At 31.4% G+C, this 22,589-nt stretch overlaps 1 protein-coding gene across 5 annotated transcripts in view; it reads left to right on the top strand.

Moving 5' to 3' along the window:
• The window catches only part of CBLB (Cbl proto-oncogene B), a 217,524-nt gene that overhangs the window by 8,215 nt on the left and 186,720 nt on the right, over positions 1-22,589 (top strand). For all 5 annotated transcript variants that reach the window (XM_012544469.3, XM_023498954.2, XM_023498952.2 and 2 more), the window contains exon 3: positions 6,718-6,968. In XM_012544469.3, the coding sequence (XP_012399923.1) occupies positions 6,718-6,968 (251 nt within the window). The remainder of the gene's footprint in view (positions 1-6,717; positions 6,969-22,589) is intronic.

Here is a 22,589-nt window from a genome sequence, read left to right as displayed (position 1 = left end):
CTTTCCTCCTGCCTCTTCCCCACTCCCCACCACCCCCCATGTCTTACAGTATAGAAATGTGACAGGATTTAGACATTTCAGAAAAGCTATAGGGATCGTAGAGATTTTGGAAGAAAAGTGGGGCAGAGTTTTCTAATCTTTTTTTCACATCTTTAAGTTCCTTGAGTTGTGTCTTATGCTGATGGAAGATAGCATGTTTTGAATGGAAAGAATTGTCTTTGATTCTTACTCTGATTGGAATTAAATTATTTGATGAAAGTGTGCAGTCACATAGGCCTTAAATTCTAAAATGTGACTCACTAAATCCTTACTTCAGTGTGACCACAGCAAAAGATTTTTTCTTTTCATATTAAATTATGAGCTTTTCTCTGTTACTAAAATGACATAAAGAACTTATTGACTCCAATTAAAATCCAGTGTTCTCTTTTCCTTGTAAATATCAACCTTTTTGTATATTTCGATACATACTAAGTCACAGAGTCATAATCTTCCCAGCATTTAGATATTCTTTCCACTCTTGCAAGGAATTTATGTGACTGATATAATATTGTAAAATGTGAGTAAGGAGACCCTTCTTTTGCAGAGCAAAACAATGAAAAGCTTTCTGTTGGTGATACTATGGCTGCCATTACCTATGCCATTTAAGCACTGTAAGTATGAAACAGAATAAAATTTGAGGCAGCTAGCTGCTTGATCTTGCAAGACCAAGGTACTAGTCTTGGCTAATCATGTCACAGTTGAAACAGTGGTAGATATGGAGTCTAGAGGCCTGGATTTGACACTTATTAGCTGTATGACCTCGCAATGCGTTTTTCATCCTTGACTTTCAGTTTCCTTGTATATAAAAAGGAGTTCATATTTGAACTACATATATACATATATATAGTTTTTTTTATTATTATTACAGCTTTTTATTTAGAAGTTTACATGCATGGGTAATTTTATAGCATTGACAATTGCCAAGTTTTTGTTCCAATTTTTCTTCTCCTTCCCCCCACCCCCTCCTCCAGATGGCAAGTTGAGCAATACATATTAATATATATATGTATGTATATATATATATACATATATATATATAGTTTTAAAAGAATATTTTGTGTGAACTGTTTTGTAAGTATGTGTGCATTATTATTGTAATTATACTTTTACCTCTAATGCTGTCTAAATTCCATTTTCCATGTAAAGAGCTCTCTTGTATCTTGCTTCTCTTTCACATGCCTTCTTTGAATGGAAGGCAGCAGAAGCAGTCACATTCTTCCTTGTTCTTCTTTGTCTCTTCTCATGATTAAATAAGAGAATTGGTTTTACATTCATAGTGAAGATTCTATATAGTTATTGCTGGAAAAGTTTATTTGCGTGCTCTTTGTACTTTGATTTACATTAATGTTTTCTAATTTACATGAAAATATGTAGAATAGAGAGTGTCAAACTGATATTGTACTGAGGTTGGTACAAAATATTCAGAAGAACTTTAAATGCTTTTGATTTCAATGATGAATTATATAGTAGAATCATGCTGTTACAGCCGTTGAGGATAGTGATCCCTTGTGTTTCTGTGAAATATTTTACTTCACAGCATTTACCCACAGGGTATAGCCAAATGTTTGGTTAATTGGGGGGTTTTATATCAGGATTTTGTTGTAGTTTCACAGATAGAATTTCTTTGCTCTGTCTATAAATTTTATTTTATTTTAATGAAATTGCTTTGATACATTTCAGGGGATGCAGTATGTTAAATCTTGTTTGGTAGGACTATATTAGTGGGTCTAACATTTTATTGGTCTTTAGTTGTGAATTTTAATTTAGGCATAAATCAGGAAACATTTAAAATGTTTTCTAAGAAATATTTCTATATACTAAGAATGTTTTGCTGTATTAAAAGCCTCTAAAGTTTCCTCTTTTATTCTTAAATCCTATAATTTGTTTAGAACCTGTTTTAATATTTTTGCTCTTGCATAATGTAATTGATTGAAGATATATGTTTATGTACATGGAAAAAGGTGTTACTGCACTACTGGACTTGTTTGGAATAAATTTTCATAACAAAAAAACAGTGATCAGAGAAGGAGGCAGTCTGGTTTCCTGGAGAGTGGTCATGAGCCCTGAGATGTGTGGATCATGACTGAGCTGTGTAACTTTGGGCAAGTCTTCACCATTCTGGGCTTTCATTTCCTCATGTGTGTAATGAGGAATATAAAGTAGTTGATTTCTAGAGTTCATTTCAGCTTTAAATTTTTATGAGGTTATGAATATAGTTACTTTCTAAATGCTAGTAAAATTCCTAGTTAAATGTTTGATCATTTAGACCACCAGGGAAGGATAGTATTAACACTTAGGTGGTGTATTAAAAAAAAGTTGTTCTTTTAACAGTTATTATTGACCATAGGAAAGTCCTTTCTTTTCATAATAACCCATTTCTATATGGAATTTAGATTGAACAAAAGAAACTTAAAAAATAAGTAGAGGAAGATATGTAACTTTGTGAATTGGATATTTTGTAATGTGCTATTTTTATAAAACCATTAGGTTTTTGACCTTTTCCTTTTGTCTTGGTCTGCAAGAAAGTATTTTTTTGTTGTTGTTATGGGACTATTCTTGCTATTTCAATGTGAATCGATTCTGTCATAAATTGCTATCCTTATTGCTAAAATGATTGACTTGAACTCTTCATATATTACAGAAGGTCCCTATTATATATTGGCACATGTAACTGGAAATTAAGTCTTGAATCTCTGAAGTTTTGTTCTTGGTGTGTCACAAGGTAAATTTGTATTTTGAGTCTGTAATTAGTTATACTTCTGTGATTAATGTAGTAGAAAGTGCATTGACTTGAACTTCAGTCTGAGCCTTAGCACTTAGCTAGTGGTAGACTATGGGCAAGTCACTTTGCCTCTCTGGGTCTCAATTTTCTCATCTGTAGTGAGGGGATAGGATTAGATGGTTTCTAAGACTGCTTCTACTCCTATACCATTTTATGAAATTCTCTTAGGAAATGAATGAAAAGCCATTACAAAATATATAGAGTTAGAACCTAGCTTGAACGGGACTTTCCCCCAGGTATTGATCCAACTTTGGGGTTGTAGAGGGAGGTATGTTTCTTTCCTTGCCCTTCCTCTCCTGGTTTTGCCATTCTTAAGTGTATTGTGCCAATAGATCCATCCAGTTTTAGGAATTGTCCCATTGTGGTAGGATCAGTAGTAGAGGTCAATTCAGCTCTCCCCAACTCTATTCTGTGCTTTCGTCACTTTCTAGTATGTCTTCTAAACATATTTCTAAATTCTAAATTGTCCTCAATTTAGAGTCCTCTGTTGTTAAGCTAGTTCTTTCTGCTCTATATCTCTTCCTCTCAGGTTTTCATCATCTGTTACTTTCTGATATCCACCTTTCCCCTGTAGATCCCAGTGTATCTTGCTATCCTCTTTATGCCAGACTTTCAGCTTTTCTCACTCTGACATAAAGAGTAAGGAAGAAAAGTTGACATACTCATTGTTCCTCACAGTTGTTTTTAGATTTCTTTAAAGTTCACTCCATGTTATACAGATTCTCATTGTCATGTGTTTACTCCTAGACTGCTCTTTCTGCTGCTCCTCCGTAAGTCTAATAACCAAGAAAGCAGACATCTCCCCCTCAGCTCCTTTGAATAATACCCTGGCCTCCCAGTTCAACTTCCTGGAATTATTGAAAGTCTACCTTAAGCACACTTAGAGGGCCATCTCCAGTTGTCCTGATCTATATCTTGCCACTGGACCCAGATGACTCTGAAGGAGAAAGCAAGTCTGGTACCTTTGCACTGCTCTTCCTCACTTCAGTCCACTTCACTTGCTTTCATGGTATTCCCTTCCTACCCCCTCCACCCTGGTTCTCTTTAAGAAGGAAAGACAACAACACAACAATAATCACACTTAGGAGGGGTCATACTTTAGGTTGGTTCTATACCTTTTTGCTCCAACTAAATTTGCTCCAGAATTCTTAGTGATATCTCTGAAAATTCTAGATTTGTGAATGCACACATATATTAAAAACAGCAACAAAAAACTTTCAAAGAAAAACTTTTTAGTTTCTCTTCTCTAGCATCAGATCAGAATTCATCCACAATAGTTAAGTCCTGTGGAATTGACTGAGGCACTTGTAGGTTAAGTGATTTCACCCAGAAAATGTTTGAAATAGATTTGTATCCAGGCATTCCAGAGTTCTGTCCAGGTCTTTGTCCACTCCGTAGTGCTGTTTGTAATGGTTACTATTTACATCTAATTATAATTAGCATAGGTAATCCTGGTAAGAAAATATCTTCTACCAATGCTGATCAGTAACTATTCTATCACTACAGAACTTCATGGGACACAAAAGTTAAATGCCGTGTCCAAGATCAAACTGTGACGGTATTAAAAAGGTGGGACATTTTAAAAAACTAGTAAACATTTCATTTATGAATGGAGAGAATAAATTTGAAACAGATTTTTAAAAAAATTATATTGTATTTCTCATATTACAGGACAGTCTGTGTCATATTTTATCCAATTTTCTCTCAGGGATATGCCTGTTGAAATCCAGTTGTGGCCTGTGTTTGTAGTATTTTAAAATATTGATTACAATTGTTATTGTGCCTTCTCTTCTATTGTATGAAATTCATTAGTCCTTTGAAAGTCTTCCCTTTTAGCAAACTGGACTTAAAAAAAATCCAATTCAAGTACAAGTGTACATCATGCTTAAGTGAAAAGTGAAATAATCCTTTAATGTCTGTAAAATGTCAGCTGTTATTTTCTAGCCCAAATAGCAGTTTGTATCTTGATTCCAGTTTTAGTCATTATAGACTGTTTAATGCTTTTTTTGGTTCTGAAAAGTGATTTAATCATTTTAAAGAGCTCTTAAATATGTATCTGTCCTTTCTCTACAACTTAGAAAATTACCTAGGAAACTGAAAACATAAGTGACTTGATCAGAGTCACACAGCCAGTGTTTCTTAGAGGCATGACTTAACTCAGATATTTCTGACTCTGAAGTCTGCTCTCTTGCTTACTGCTCCATGCTGTATCATACTTAAGAAAATCAAAAAAGACCAAGTGATAATTTTTTAAGGAAGGAAAAAATATCTGTATTTGGCTTACTTTTTTTTTTTTTCACACGGGACAAAATCAATGCTATATTTGATTTTGTTAGGAGATCCAAAGTGTTTCTTAGCTAGGTAGCTCAATATACAAAACATTGGACCTTGTGGCAGAACCTTTATTAGCATTGTGACTTTGGTCAAGTCATTTAACAATTCTGTCTTTTCAAGTTTCCTCATCTGTGAAAAACTCCTAAGTTCTTTGTAAAGCTTGAAGTACATATAAATGTGAATTGTTCTTGCTATTGTTATTTGTTAAGCTGAGGTTGATGTAACTTGGATATGAATTTTAAGTGGTAAAGTTCTGTTCAAGGAAATCAAGTCAAAGACATTATTTTTGATGAAATGGTTTTTAGAGGGAGCCAGGATTCAGCAGTAGTGATGAGAGAAATAAGTTAATCATTTAATTAAATACAAAGTTCATTTAAAGATATTTTGTGTATTTATGGACAAAAATTGATGTGATCTTTTTCAAAGAAAAAACCAATTATTACATAAGGATTGACAATGTTATTTCTTTAATGCAGTGCATATGTTGGTAAGATTCTTGAAGCTACTGTTACTCAAGAGTTTAACATTTTGACCTGTGGATATTAAGTATTTACAGTTTGTCCTTTTTGTAATAGTATTATGCTGTTGAATTGCACATTGTTGCTTTTCTACAGCTTTCAAATTGAAAGTTCATGATTTACTTAGGAAATCTATTACAAAGAGGTTCCAGTTAGGCAGATAGGTCAGACATTCAGTGAAGAATTGAACATATGTATTAATATGTCCAGGATCTGTTTTTTTGTTTTTTTTTTTTAATGAGAACTCTTAGTATGCATCTGTTCTTCCCTGACACAGGTTACAATCCTTCTATAACTTCACTGCTTTATAAAGTTGCTTTAAAACTTGTAGGGGTTAAATAGTTTGCCCATGATGACGTAGAAGAGGACAGAAATGGACCCGAAATGATGTCTTCCTGATTCCAGCTCCAGGATTCTGTTCACTGTGTCAGTTGGACATACTTTTTCTGAATCAATACTTGGTTGGATTGCAGCTGACTGAACCATGAGATAACTTGTGTTTGTGGACTAGGTAGAAAGTATCAAAATAAGATAGTGAAGGCTAGTTTGAACTTGACATGTATTTATTATTTATTAATTTAGTTGTTAAAATTGCAGTCTTTTGTTTAAACTTCCCCAGGCTACAGGATTAATCAACTAAAACATTAATTAAAACCTAAAATAACTTCAGTGGGGAACAAAGTATAGTGTAATGAAGTTTTAACAGCAAGATTTCAGATGCTCATTGATGAAATATATTTTATTTACTCATTGTGATTTTACTTTTTAAAATGGATTTGCATCTTATGTTGAATAGTTTATTGTACTCAAATTTTAAGAAGGTTAAGAAATTAGGGGGGAAAGTTATAGATAAATATTTTCTAAGGTGTATTACTAAATAACTTGCATTTATAGAAATAGAATAAAATAAAGTTGTACTAAGATCTATCTGAAAGTAATTTATAAGCTTCCTTGTGGATTAATTATATTATAGGAGGGGAAAGACTTTTATTGACTAGTTAATATGAACTTCTTATACATTTTTATCTGTGTTCTTTCCTCTAGGTAAGACTATGCCAAAATCCCAAACTGCAGTTAAAGAACAGCCCACCATACATACTTGATATTTTGCCTGACACTTATCAACATTTGCGACTCATACTGAGCAAATATGATGATAACCAGAAACTTGCACAACTCAGCGAAAATGAGTATTTTAAAATCTACATTGATAGCTTAATGAAAAAGTCAAAACGAGCAATCCGACTCTTTAAAGAGGGGAAAGAAAGAATGTATGAGGAACAATCACAGGACAGGTAAGAATTTTTTATGATACAAATTTTATAATTGTTGCTTGTTTTGTCACATTTTCATATTTAATAGAAATGTCACAGTGCACAGGCATGAAGATTTTACCACTTGGTAAACAGCAATTGCTTATATTTATATACCATTTTTAAGGTTTTCAAATGCTATAAATATTATTTCATTTTGATCCTTAAAATTACTCAATAATAGTATTAAGGGAAATACTATTATTCATATTAGAGATGAGAAAACTGAGGCCGAGAGGTTTTGATTTGTCCAAAATCACATATCTAAGAAATATCTGAGACAGGATTTGAACTTGAATCTTGTGGAGTTCAAAAACATAATTGAATTTTCTAAGCCAATAGCTAAAACAATGAACTGTCATTAATCCTAAATCATCTTAATATCTTCATCATTAAAACAATAAATTAACCCTCTCACTAACTAAATTTAGGTCTTTTAAATTACTGTGCTTCTACAGTCCAGTTGGAAGTTAGTTTTAGTTGTAGCTTTATGAGAGCAGGAGTAAGGAAAGAGAATACAGAAGGAGAGTAAGACTGTATGGGCATAGTAAATAAGTCTTGATGAACCTATATCTATCGTTCTTTCCTTAGAGTCAGGACTGGCCAACTCTGCCTTCTACACCTATTTTTGCATGGCCTCAAATGAAAAAAAAAATTTTTTGTATTTTTAAGTAATATTTTGTTTTATTTTACACTTTATTGTATTGTAAACTTTAATAGATTAAAACTACACTATGACTTTGGAGACAACCTGTGTAGTGGCTTGCAAAACTTTAAAACTGCATAAATGTTAATAGTTGCTTTTGTAACTATCATTACTTGTATCATTGACTTAGGTGCTTTTTCTCCCAGAATTTTTAGCTCTAAATCCAATTTTGATGCTGCAAAATGGTCTTTTGGGTTGTGACTTTAAAGACATTTATTGTTATAACAGCAAGGTCTCAGAATATCTCTGGTGGTTATGTAGATACTCAACTAGATACTTGGATATGTTTTTATTTTATTGGGAAATAAATACCATCTTCCTGAGAATCTTGAGTTAATTCCTGCAAAACTTAAATAATTAACCTAGTGATTTCATTTTTTAAAAATGTGGATTTGATATAAAAAGTGTTAGCCCCCTACTTGTGTGCATTGCACACAAGACAGATCCTGGAGGAGATTAAAAGTTTAGATGGTTCTGATTTCCTATCAAAAAGGATAAATGAGGAATTTATTCCCTTGGGAAATAATACAATGTAAATTAGAATTCAATTGCTATATTATCTGCTGATGATTGTGAGGGAGACTTGTGATACACTTTTGAATTTTTGACCAATGTCTTAGATGCATTTATAATTAAGAATTTGGTAGCTTATCATAGAGGGCCAGAACTCTGGAGAAGTATACCTGAAACAAGGTGTTAACTCAGTGGAGTTGATGACATGATAGTTCTCTAGATCACATATGTACTTAGTACTTAGTATGGTGATGTAATGGCTTTCTAGTTCACACATATTCAATATGCTGTAATGATGTAATTGTACTAAGGTATATAAGGGCTGAGAAGGACTGAAAAAGAGACATTCCATTTTTGACCACCCTCTTGGTGGCTGAACTGCCTTCATCACTTCTCCAATAAGATCAAGGACTTGGGCTGATTCCGAGGTCCTCCAGAAAGCTAACCTGAATATTACAGTTTACTTCTGGAGAGAATAAAGACCTATTGCTTTGGATAGAATACAGATCTATGGTAGGATTAATTGAGGAGCATATCTAAGTAAAAAGCAGTTTGTGTTTGTTTTACCCTTGTGAGTACCCTTTTCTGTATTTTTTTTCCTAATAGTGATGATAGTATTAATCTCTGCTCATTCTTTTGGGTCTATTTGCAACCAGAAGTATACTTTTATGAAATGTAGTGGAGGTTACTGGGTACAGTTTTATGCCATGCAGAATGTATTTTGTTGGTAAAGAAAGTACATAGAAATTCCTTGCTATGTGTCCTGGTTGGAGAGTAGAGTATTCTTATTAATAAAATTACTATGCAAATAATACATCTATACTGGATAGAATATAATTAAATATACTTTATTTTAACTATACTAAACATAATCTAATCAATTTCAGAAAGTAGAATATTATGAACATCAATTTTTTTTTATTGTCATAGGTACAAGAAGATTTCAGAGTTTGTTATTTAAAGGAAAGGCAAAGATTTTTCTGATGTTAAAAAGATGTATTTGTATATTTGTGCACATATTAAATGATCTTGTGAATTTATTGGAATTGGTAGCTTCCAAATGAAGAGACACCTTCTGTCAATAAGGTTGGCATAGTCTCTTCAACTTACTGTTTTAGAGAAAGACCTGAGTCTCTGAGAGATTAAGTGACTGTTCTCATGCCATACAACTAGTATGTGACAGAGAAAAGACTTAAGCCCAGGACTTCCTGACTCTGAAGCCAGTTTTCTATGCATATTATTGGACTTCTTTTCACATTCCCTCTTCTACTTTGCATGTGTGTATGTTAATTTGTTAGAAATTAAATTAGCAATTAAAATTTTCAGGTTGAATTTTCTACACTTATCCAAATGAGGGAAGTAAATGAACCTGATTTAAAAGATTTTTTTTTTCTGAAAGAAAATGGAACTTCTCTATTAATGTGTCTGCTAACAAATAAGATAGGAGTAATGTAATGCAGGATCTTTACTCAAACATTTTATTTGTAAATGGGCTAGAATAATTAATTTTGTTAGTCACATGTCATGAGAAAGCTCTTATGTCCCACTTTCCATTCACGGTATGTCCCTTTTCCCTATATCACACTGCATAAGTTTCATCAGGCACAATTGAACCTCATATTGAATTGATGTTGCTCCAGCTAGTAGTTACTTTTGACTTATAAACCCTACTGAGCTGGCATTAACTGGTAGACTCTTCAGTATTTCTGGCAAACACACTTTGTATATGAGTATGTATGGTCTTTGTAGGAAAGGGAGCGTGTACCATTTGTATTTTTAGTTTTAAAAAGGAAGTGCTATATTATGTGGTTTAAAGACATGATTGATATGAAGGATAAATGGCAAAATGGGCTATAAACAAACTTCTACAAAACTTTCTTTTTCTTTTCCCACTATTTATCACAATTAAAAATGATAATAACTGGTAAATTCTAGCAATAATAGTACAGTCATTACAGTTTGTGATCGGTAACATAGTAAGTTGATCTCTTTAATTTTTCATGCAACATGACCCAGATACACCTGAAGAAAATGGCATGAGACCATATTTTAACCCACTTTAAAATTGTCCATGCAGAATAGTAGTTTTCTAATTTTTTTATACATGGACTACTATAAAACTGATCAAGAAGTCCCATGGATAACCTTTCCCACTCACTAAAAAGGCCAGTCACTGGAAGGAATGCCAACACAATTCACAGAATTGTTGTTCAATATGGATATGCCTATATGTGCTGATTTTTGTAAGGTGATATGCTAATAGTACTTTGTGTAGATCTTTTTAGTCTACCTATATATTTATCTAATTCATTTGTCTGCTTGTCTACCTACTTACTTGCCTGTGTAGACAAATTGACACCACATATTAAAAAGCAAAGATTACTTATCCTGCCAAGATCTTAGTTCTTAAACCCCTTCTTCTATAGCATTAAATGTTTTTTTTTTTTTTTTTTATATTTGGCAGAAAACAAAAGGTTAGGGTTTAAAATTTTTCAAAAAACATGTATGTATGTAAATGTTCATTTAATGTACTTATGTATTCATTGAGACAATTCTAAATTTTCCAAATCATTTTAACTCCTTGTTTAAGGAAAATGATCTGCATATCTTATTAATGTGATCAGCTTTGCATTGTGAAGGAAACAGGAGAGAAAAGAGGGATGTAGTTGGGCAACATGACTTGGAGCCAAGAACATCTATGGTCTGCTTCCAGTTCTGACAGCCAAGGCTCTCTGACCTTGGTCACTCTCCTGACTTTTATTTACATTTTGTTCTTTGTAAAATTGCTATCTAGGCAACCTCTCAGTCAAAATAGAACAGATGCTATAGAGTAATTATTTCTTAGTGATCAATGTAATTATATGACTTAAAATTTTTTTTTCTTCTTTTGAAATGTCAGAGTTTTTCCTTCTTGCTTTGAATTTATTGTTGTCACATTATTTTTGTTAACAATTTAGTGAAGATAAGAGAATGCTTTTTGTTTGTTTGTTTTGGTCCTGACCTGTATGATTTCATGTGTATAGAAAACTCTGAAACTCCCAATATGCTTTGGCAACTGCTTTGCTATTTATAATCTCCCAGAGAGTTCCAAGGGCAATGTTGAAAGATTAAGTGACTTGCTATGGTCACACAGACATAAAGTGTCAAGGCAGGACTCTTACCCACGTCTTCTTGAACTCTGAGACCTGTACTTTGTCTTTTATTCTAAATTCCTCAATGATTTAAGGGGGAGAGAGAAGGAGGAGAAACCAAAGAACATAGATATCAAAATAATCTGGCTAGTTTTTTTTTTTCTTTTTAGATACCAAAACAGCTAAATTTACTTTATGAAACAATTGTTTCTTTTGTTAAAATATTTAAAATGCTTTCTACATTATTTTTCAAATACTTTCAATTTTACAGATTACACTATACTTCTGCTTTTTTGACTGAATTGTTTTTATTGTTTTGTTTTTATAAACCATATAAAGTGATCTTTCAGGATTGATCTCAAAATATGCTTTGATGGTCAGTAAAATGAGTAAAAAAGGATACATGGTTCATAAAAGTGTTCAGGAAAAAATGAAGAATTGTTTTTTAAATTATTTTATAAATATTATAAAATTATAAGTTTTATAATTTGTTCTTCAGGTATAATGTGTTAAAAAATAAATAAATAAATTGAATGCATTCATTAGAGACCACAGAAATTAATGACATTTCCATATTTAAATAAATTTCTTTTAGAAAGGGCAGATGAGAACAGGCAGAGAATTTAAATGCTAAGTGACTATTTGGAAAATAATAAATATTCTTTTACCAGTATTTATAATATCTTGCTTAAACCTATAAAGACATTATCATGTATATTTTTGATTTTAATTGAAAAGTCTGTTCAAATTGTTTAATACTCTGCTATAGTTTTAAAAATAGGATCAAAGAAAATAAGAATAATCAAAGTGATGTAATTAATTGAAAAAAATCTAAGTTTAAAAATATAGAAATGCAGAGGTTAAGTAGTTAACTTTAAAATTCTTCGTCTTCTGTAGCTAAATTCATCCTTCAACATAATTTTTAGAAAAAGAATATAGTTCATATTGCTGCTTCATAATTTAGTGTTATCATTTCATTTGGTTAATCTCTATGATTTGCCTATAAAAGTTAATTATAAGAAAACTTATTTTTTTAAAAGTGCAGATAAGGACATTTGTTTGTAGGTGTTGTATGTATATGTATATATTATTTGTAAAGATAATCTATAACATAATTTTTATGTAACATAAATTATATATTATTAAGAATAAAACACAGGATGGCATAGTAGAGAGGAGTTTGACTCCTCTGGTAAGTGGGTTTGGAACCAGATTAAAATGGAAATTTGGAAATGTTTAACAAAATAAAAATATAGTATAATTAATGTTAATTTGTACTATTCAGGTTAGTATCAGGAATTCATTTTTGTTTGAGTTTAATACCACTGGTGTGGATAAAGAATTGACAATCATCAAAGGACCTTGGTTTAAATCCCACTTCTGACATATGCTTACTCTGAGACCATAAAGAAGAAATTGAACTTCATTAAGAGTGTTAAGTTGCAGAGACCAATTTACATAGAGGCTTCCATAGGCAATGTTCCATATGCAATGAAATCACAGTTCTAGTCACTATTCTGATTAGTTATTATTGTCTGTTCATCATTCCTAGTGTTAGATATCAAATGAGAAAGTAGCTAGTACTTTTTAATAGGGATAAAGTAAAACTGATTTTATAGGTGTTTTCTATCCCTTTCTGATGTATGACAGCTTATTAAAGTTGATTTTTTTCATCCTGTAAATGTCTATTGACATTTAGATTAAATAATTAAAGTCCAGAAGCATGCAAGAAAAACACTCCACTTGAGTTTCATACTAAAACCACCACCACAAAGGATGTTGATGAATTTTGTTTTTCAAGTACTAGATTGGTTGTTTGGCTCAAGAAAGGTCCTTTGGCAGTTTTTTATAAAAGTTAATTAAATCCTATTTCTAAAACAGACATACTGCAGTGATAATTTTATAGTTTAAGAAATACTTATTTCAAAAAAGTATAAAATGATGGATGATATAAATATGGTCTCTGTTTTTTAGTGTAAAAAGTTTAAAGCATAATTATTACTGGAGCATGATTGTGTTTTCTTATTTTGAGGATTAAACTCAGGAGAATTAATTAAAACATTTATTTTAGCTTGTATCACAGTCATTAAATCTGTTTACAAAATTTGATTATAATTTTGGAAAACTAATAATGGGATATTTGGTGGCAGAAATTAACATTTGAGTAAAATATGCTCAAAAAACATTGACAACAATTTATTTCATTTCCTAATTGTAGCATCAGCATTAGAATATTATCAAGGGGGGAGGGAGGATAGTTCTTAACAATTCTCAAGTCCTAAAGTGAAGCTATGCCTTTTTTAAACATTGGTTGTCAGGGTGTTATTAAATCATATTACAGTTTTTCTGATATAATTTCTGAAATTTTATTTTGGAAAAAAAGATAAAATCTTGATTTATAAGAATGCCATAATTAATAAGAATGTTTTATCTCATTTTTATATTAAAAAGTTTTAATGGTATTAGTAGTATGCTCAGTCATATCATGTAATTGGACACTTGCATACAAACATAAAATTTTATTTTACATGTAATTTGAAGGGTGAGTTAATGAGTTATACCATTTGTTTTGAATAATTGATTTCCAAATGTTATGACGGTCTATTACAGATTGTCAGGAACTAAAAATGGCAGGTGAAAAACTTATCTTATTCTCTACATTAAAAGTGAAACAAATTTTATATAACTATATATATATATATATATATATATATATATATATATATATATAAACTACTAGCACAAATATATTCATATATATAAATTATTAGCATATTTTGTCCAAGGTTCAGTGGAGGTGTTTTTTTTCCATTTTCATTAAAGCTTTATTAATATTGAATATCAGTTGTTGTTACTGTCAGCAAATGATCACAAGATTGCAGATAGTAACAGATTTATTTAAAAGTAAAGGACTTATTTTAAAAAATCATAAACAATTATATCTAATTTAGCAGTGCAAAAAAAAAGTACTCCATTTTCCTCTATGATAATTTGGATTTGATCATAACTAAAGAAATTGTTGGGTTTTTTGTTGAAAGGTATGGAGAAAGGTGAACTGGATAACTTACCAAGATAGGAAAGAAAATAAAAAGTCAGTTTCACTGTTGTCTCTGAAATGTCTGTTTTTTTCTCTCTTAAGGATTGTTATGGATCACAATAATATTTTGCTCTGTTGAAGAAATTACCCCTCTATAATTTTACATGAGATAATAATTCATTTGAAAGGAAACAGAAGACATAAATGTGATTTGTCAAATTTTCTTTACTGTGAGAATGTTCTTTATCATAGTTTTTCATATCACATTTTTAAAAAAATTAAACATGTTTTAGTAAACTAATTTTTTTCTCTTCCTGCCCTTTTTGGCTATTGGGAAACCTGAAGTATATATTATAATAGTTTTAAGGGAAAAAAAGGGAAAGTCCAAGTGGATGGTTTACTTAAAGTGTATCATAAAAAATTTTTTTAAGTTAGTTTTACATTTACTTCTGACATCTTACAATTTTGTTTATATTTCAAATCACTTTATATTTAGGAAAAATATTTTAATTCAGGACTTTTCAAAAATATACATTTTAATAGTATGTGGATATGTTATCTGAGTAAGATATGTCTTTCTTTATAAGATATTCGGTTGAAGTCTATTTATAATAGGATTTTAAGAATACATCAGAGTACTTTGTATAAGGGACCTATTTGTTATTCCTTTATTAGATTTTGCTTGGGAACCGATCTGTTTGTGTAAGAAGTTCTCAACTTTTTAGGAGGAGAGTCAAATTTGACTCAGTCCTTTGAATTGTCATATCATGGGGTTGTCTGGGAGAAGCCTGCAGACAGAATGTCCTTTTGGGGGGGCCAGGAATTCAGACAGTAAATTTGAGTAAGGCTACTTTTGGAAATGCTTCCCTTACTTTAAGAATCCCAGAAAATCACAAAAAACATTCAATGGAATAGCTAACTTTGGTAGGAAATAGAACTTCCATGTCTTTTCAAGATATCAATCAGAACTGTTGTGTTAGAGCTTTTCTAAGTTCTATAGAGGGATAACATTTTATTATTTATAACTCACATATAAGTTTAAAACAAAAAGAAGATTTTTGCTATTGATGAGCTGGTATACATTGGGCTGTTTACCTTCAGAGGAAGATTGACTTGAAATTCTTTAACTCATAGCTTAGTTAATAAGCCTTTTGCTACTGTAGTTTGTGGTTTAAGCAAATCCTCAGAGTTGAAGGACAAGAGAGAGGTAAGCAACATCCTGTTTATGTTTCCTCTTTTCTACTATTCTTTATAATTAATGTTCCATGAAGAGTGGCTTCTAAGCACTTAACAGATTTCAGAAATCTGAAAAAAGATTGTTTGCATTGGGGAAATTAACAGTATAGTTTTAAAGACATCTATTCGGCAACTCACTGAAATTCTAGGTAGTTTTATAATCAACATATGTGTTAATCATTCATAAGAAAGTTTATATACACATTTTAATAATACCATAGTAAAGAGTCATATATTTAATTAATAAGAACATTTACTTGTGAATCCTTTTTAGTTTTACGCTCTGAAAAATTTGATTATTAATGTTTTGTCTGTAGTGGTGGTAGACTCAAGTAATTTTTAAAATTTGCATTTTAAAATGGAAAATCAGTATTGAATGAGAGAATTAATTTTTCATCTTTTAAATTGTCTTCATATTTTTCTTTTTGATATTTCATGTGTCTTGGATTGTCTTTAGATTAGTACATTGTTACAACTGAACCTAGAACATTTGGTAGTTTGAGCTAAGTATGAAGACCTATACAATTAGCAAAGAATGAGGGTGTGAGGTTCATAACCTAACACCAACAGGACCCTATATTATTCATATTCAATGCTTAATTTGATTGAGTGTGACTAAGATCTGAAGTGGCAAATATTGAAGGATACGTTGCTTTTTGGAAGTAGATTAAATCTAATTAGCCTATCCTAATTATTGTTTTTAAAGAAATATTTATTTTAAGAATTATGAATTAAGCAACTAATGTGAACAAGGTATTGTGCCAAGTTGTACTGGAGGAAATGATGGCAAATATGACATAGTCTATGTTGATAAGGCTAGGAACCCCAAAGAAGGGAAGGTGAAGAAAGGGAAAAATAAAGGAAGAACGGGGAAGGAAGAGATAGGTAGAGAGAGAGGAGAATAGAGATTGCACATGCAATGTTCTTCTTCCTCACAACTATTGGAGCCTTACTAGTTCTTTAAAAATTGTTTAGCCAAAATTTCAATACATCTGTATAGTCTTCTCTAAATACTTTAATCCAGTGATCTCTTTCGGATCTGAATTCTTAGTCTATGTTATTATTTATACCACTCAGAATATTTTGCAACAATCCAAGAAGGTTCTGCTATTATCTCTTTATATGGAGAAAAATGCACATATTTGTATGTGTCTTATCTTGCCAGTTAGGTTGTATGATAAGGTTTGACATCAAAAGTTGTAATTTGCTTTTCATATTCCTCTATCATATGTAGCACTGGGCTTTGTATATAGTTGACATCCAGATATATATTCATTCCCCAGAAGAGTACTCTTGTGGTTTAACAATCTTCGTTGATCCTTAGACCACAGCTGGGGGCAATACTGTAGTAACTGCCCTGTGGAGAAGCTCTTCTTCCCTGTTGGTTGAGATCTCACAGATGCTTAGATTGTGCATGAAAGTAGGATTCTGCTTCCAAACTGAACAGAGGCTTGTCTTAAGTGCTCTGACCCCCTATGACAAATGAAAACAGTTCTAGATAAACAGGTGTTCACTGGTAAATTCCAAATTTCTGGCTCTTGGCATCTGCAGGTAAGTTATTCTTGGCTGTTTAGAAGTTTGTTGTAGGCATGAGTAACCACATGATATCTTGTGTGCTTTTGAGAGATAAAGTGCCCTCCCAGTAGGTGCATACTATTATAATCAATATTTCTTGTTATGCTACACTTTTTTTAAAGCAACTATTAATTTAGTGGATTTTTTTTTCACTCAAAGTGTCTTTAATGTGGCAACAGTGTTCGCTAAAAAGTATGAATTTACTGGTAATTGAGAGACGTTTTCTAAGTAGATTATTCTTGCATTTGTTTTAACACCTGAAGAATAAATTCTAGAAAAACATTGTAGAGTCATTCTCCCAGTTCCCATCAATTGGACCAAGGCATAATGTATATTTCATAGTTCTTTCAATTTGACTTATTCCATATTAACTTTAATGCTTCTTTTCATCCTTCTCTTCTCATTTTAGCACTTCTGGAAAGAATTTTTTTCACTCATGTTATATTGTTCATGAACAAATGTAATCCTTCAGTAACTTAGGGAAATAGTAGAAGAGAATCTTATGTCAATGAAAATACATCTATATTTGTTGTTATATACCATTATTATTGCAGTTTCTTCAACACAGTCGTCCTTGATAATTTTTTAAAGTTTTCTATTGTTTTACTTGTACTGAGTCCAGTTTATTCTGCATAAATACACCCAAGTTAAAATGTAAAAGTCATGTTGTTATAATGTTTTTTTCGAAATCTCTGATACAAATGGAGTTCTTACTATCATTTTTTTCCACTCTATTTTGATTGAGGATTGGTATCTTTAAGTATTTGTACATTGTCAGACTGGGAGAGAGGATCATCTTTCTTTTTGATGCTGACTCTTTTGTTTGGGTTATGATAGGGAGATGTGCTGAAGAAAGTTTGAATCTGGAACCTAACGGTTTTAAATAAAACAGCAAGTCTGCTTTTCCACATGAACGCTGAAGAGTTTGAGAAACTTTAAAGGAAGCAAGCATATGTATTCAAAATAGATATTCTCCTGTTGTCACTTCCATGGTTGTTAAAAGATATTATTTGACTCCTTCCTTCCTTCCCTTTTTTCTCTGTCCCTCTTCCCTTTCTCCCTCTATCCTATCCAATCTCCCTCTTTCCTTTCCTCCTTCTCTCTGTCTCTCCCTCAGTCTTTCTCTTTTTCTCCCTCCCTCCCCTTTTTCCTTTCTTATATTTCGGAAAGTGAATTATTCATCTTTCATGTAATTTTTTTTCTTTTCATAATTTCTTCATACCTTTTCCTATAGAATTCTTTTAGCATTCAAATTCTTTTGAATTTATTCCTTAGTATCATCATCCAGAACTAAAAATTTCCTATTTTGAGACACATCTTTTTTATGCTATCATGACCTCTCCTTCCTCCCCTGTTCCACTCTAAGTTAATTATTTGGGTCAGGATTTTCTGACCAGTTTTTTTTTTCCTCTGTCAGGTAAAGGTTATCATCTCTACAAGTCAATTACAATTCATATTAATTTTTAATTAGCCTCTGCTTGCATTGTCTCCTCTATAGAAAAAAAGACTGCTGGTTGTAGTGGACGGTGCCAAACTGAAACTAATTTAGGGGAGGGTGGGAGGTGGGACTTGAAACTAGAAAGGGTAGAACAGACTCTAAGACTATTTATGGCTGAGATAGATGAAGAAATAGTAAGAGAGCAACTTAGTGTTTTGAAGGAAATTATCACTCTTGGTCTAGAGTAATCATATTCTACAAAACTAAAAAAAATTAGCAAATGTGATGGCTGAGCTGTTGGTAACTTTTGAGAAATAAAAGGAGAGGAAAACTAGAAGACTACATTGGGGCTAATATCCTAGTTTTAAAGGTGGGGAAAAACGCACTTCAAGCTGGTGAGCTAAGCTTTTAATTCCTGGAAGAATACTAATGTAGCCTGAGTTATAGGATCACTAGCATGTTTGCCTTAACATTTTTATCAATAACTGATAAAAAAAACTTAAAAGGCAACCATGGTCGAATTTGTAATGGATGAAGTTGATGCCTACCTTCTGAAAAGGAATATAATATAACAATATAAAAAGTTCTTAATAGACAAAAAAGCTGAGTTGGAACTAACAGGCTTACTTCTAATAGGGTTAAATGTAAAATCCTGCATTTAATTTAAATACAATAATCATAAGACAGGATAGACTTTACTTAACCATCATTGTTTGTGCAATAGTCCAAAGGGTTGCAATTGACTAAATTCTCTGTGTAGCTCTTTATAAAACATGGCCAAAAAAAAAAAAAAAGTTAAGATAGTATCTGGCTGCAGTAATAGCTCTTTGTATTCTGTGCTAGTCAAACAACATTGGATATGTTTTTTTGGTTCTCACCCAATTTGCTTTAAGATGATTGTTGATAAATAATAAAATTGGAAAATGGCTAGGATAATATGAAAGCGTGAGAAGTGAAGGAATTGGTAATGTCAAGAAGAGTTTGAGGAGAAGGGCTGAAATAGCTGTCTTCAGATTTGAAGCACTTTCCTAGAGAAGAGGAAATTGACATATTTTGTGTAGTTCTTCTGGATGATCTTTGATTAGTGAATGGAAATTTTAGGGAGGGAAGTTGTAAGTCAAAAATAGGGAAGTGTTTTCATAGTCAAAGTAACTTTAAAAATGGAATGCTACCTTATTGAAGTGGATTGTTCCCTATCAGCTTGCACAGAGTTTAGTTTTAAACAATTGGATTCTTTCTCAATCTGACTTGAATCTTTGTGCTTGGAATGCAAAAGTTGGTTGTGAATACAGCATATGGTTAACTATTTGTGTGTTTTTTCTTTTCTACTTTATTAGTTATTCCTTAATATCCTGTGATTACTATTTAACCCTCAGAAGCAGTTAGGTAAGTGCCATTGAGTCAAAACAACAAAAGATTTTTTACCAGGTACCAGTTATCATAGTTATTGTAGTAACTTCTCAAATGTGTGAGACTGTATAATAAGTAGATCCTAGCGTTCTGAGTTGCAGTTAGAAAAACTTGCAACCTAAGACATTAAGCCTTTCAACAGTTGGAGTATTGATATGTGAGGTCAGTACTTCCAGCTCTGCCCATTTACAGATAAGAGTTACAATATAAATTTATTTCTTTTAAGGAATTTTCAATAATTTCAGTTTTTGAATAGCAAAAGTTTCTTGCTTTGGGATGCATATATTCTGTCTAAATTGACAGTATTTTGTTTGTTTTTTTTGGCCTAATGCTACTAAGTCATTCCCTAATGAAAAGAACGGTTTCTAAAACTGGAGCTTTGTGTATACAGTGTGTGTACTTGTGTGTGTTATTGTAAAAAAAAAAAATTTGAATGATAATGGTACAACAATAGATCTTTTATATGTAAAAATGTTTTTTAATTTCTTAATAATGGGATTTTTAATTAAAGTGTGATTGAAGGGATCATGGAGAAGGAAAGCAGTAATTTCTTGACATTCCAATATTTAAGGTATAGTTCTCTCTGAAAAGGAAAAAAAAAATGTTTTGACAGTCACTTTCCAAGAAACACTAAAACTTCAAAATAAAGTAAATTACCTACTGGAATTTCAGCTTAAGAGTACTTATACATATAGCACACAGCCATACTGTTCTAGTTTTCTGATGGCTGGCAGAAAGAATGATTGTGTGGCTCAATTTGGGTTCTTTAGCTACAACATTTTTCATGATATTAAAGCTGTGTTGCCTTTTGCTGTTGTTTTTAATGTTATTTTAATCATTGTGCATAGTTTTTTTAAGAATTGCTTTTCTTATTCTTTATCACTAATGTCTTCCCTTTTTAAAGTGGGTTTTTTTTTAGAATAATAATCTCTTGCAACAGTTGAATAACATTTAGGTTTTTTTTTAAGTTTAATGATTATTTAAAATGATTACTTGATATTCATTCAGTCTTTTTAAAATTATGACTGTCATATGTTAGCTTTTGGCTATTAAGAAAATAAAATTGAATCCTCAAGCATTATGAATTAAAGTAAAAAGCCCATCTCTTTAATTTATTCATTATTTATGCAAACTAATTAAACAGCTAAATAATTGGCATTTTTAAAGTATCAATGAATAATTAACTTATTTGGATTGTTGAGAATAATATAGTGTTTAAATCAGATTTCTTTCTACATTCTTTCTACATTCAGCATTTGTAATTAAAATTTCCCTGGAGTATTAGAAAACAAAACAACATTGTGCTAATTAGAAAAAGAAACTGATGGTAAACAAAAAATGAAAATGTGTGTTATTTTGAAAGTCAAATATACTGCACAAAATAAACACTGTTGATTATTATTTTAAGTTACAAGTTTTATATTTACTTTCAACTTTTAACTGGCCATTGGAATAAGCAACTATTCTACTCTCTTGAAAAGTTCATTCACTTTGTTTTCTCATTTTCTAATTGTTCATGTACTGTGTGTACTTCAAAATATACTTTAGTATTTGAATTGTAATTCTATTTGCCTTTATCCTAGTTCTTTTTCCACTGTGTGTTATCACCTTTGGAAATAATGAAAATTGCTGTATCTATGATTAATATGCATTTTGTATATTTTTGTATATTTATGCATATATATGTTTTTATGTATATCTACATACTCTCACATATACAAAGACTGCACTGAAAATGGCTTCTGTTCAGTTGAATAGTTCATTTTTCTGCTGTCTTATATATGTCATAAAATTATCTGACATTATTAATCCCAGTGCTTGTCACAAGAGTTTTTTGTTTGGGGATTTTTTTGGAGTGGGGGAATAACATTGCAACCCACCTTTCTTAGTATGCTTCATTAGGATAACTGGGTTGTATGTCAGTAAACTGTGTCTTTGGAGGAAAAAATGTCCTTTAAGCCAGCTGTTGTGGACTTTCTTTTCAAGGGAGACTTTGAAAATGATGCAAAGCAGTAGTTAATCCCATGTATCAAGTTTTTGTGACTATTCCATAAGAGGATGAGTATCTGCATATTTCATTTCCTTCTTTGAGGTATCAGAAATGTCAAGTGGGGCAACTTTTAACTTTGATGAAATTCACTGTTTTAACAAAATAAAAAAATTTACATTTTTTTCCACCTCAGAAACATGTACTTAGAACTTCTCACTGTGATGCAAATTAAATTTTAAATCCTTGTCACAAAGTTGCCATTAATGTAACATCTTGATCTCATATTTTCAGATTGTGATTATTTTAACAACCATTTTAGTACTAGTGCCTCATATTTATGCAACATTTCAGTTTGCAAAATGCTTTTCTTAAAACAAAGTAAAACCCTCTGAGATAACATAGTTTGAATATTTATGTCATTTCATAAATTACCTGTTAGAACAGAAATTCTTGACCTTTTATTGTGTCTTGTTAGTCTGCTGAAGCCCAAAATTCCATTTTAAATGTATAATATAAAATGTATAGAATGACAAAGGAAAATAAAACTATATTACTTTAGGATTTCTC

This window comes from Sarcophilus harrisii, chromosome 3, assembly GCF_902635505.1.
Source record: "Sarcophilus harrisii chromosome 3, mSarHar1.11, whole genome shotgun sequence".
Lineage (NCBI taxonomy): Eukaryota > Metazoa > Chordata > Mammalia > Dasyuromorphia > Dasyuridae > Sarcophilus > Sarcophilus harrisii.
Note: the sequence above shows the minus strand (reverse complement) of the source record. Positions and strands in the feature narration are given on the sequence as shown.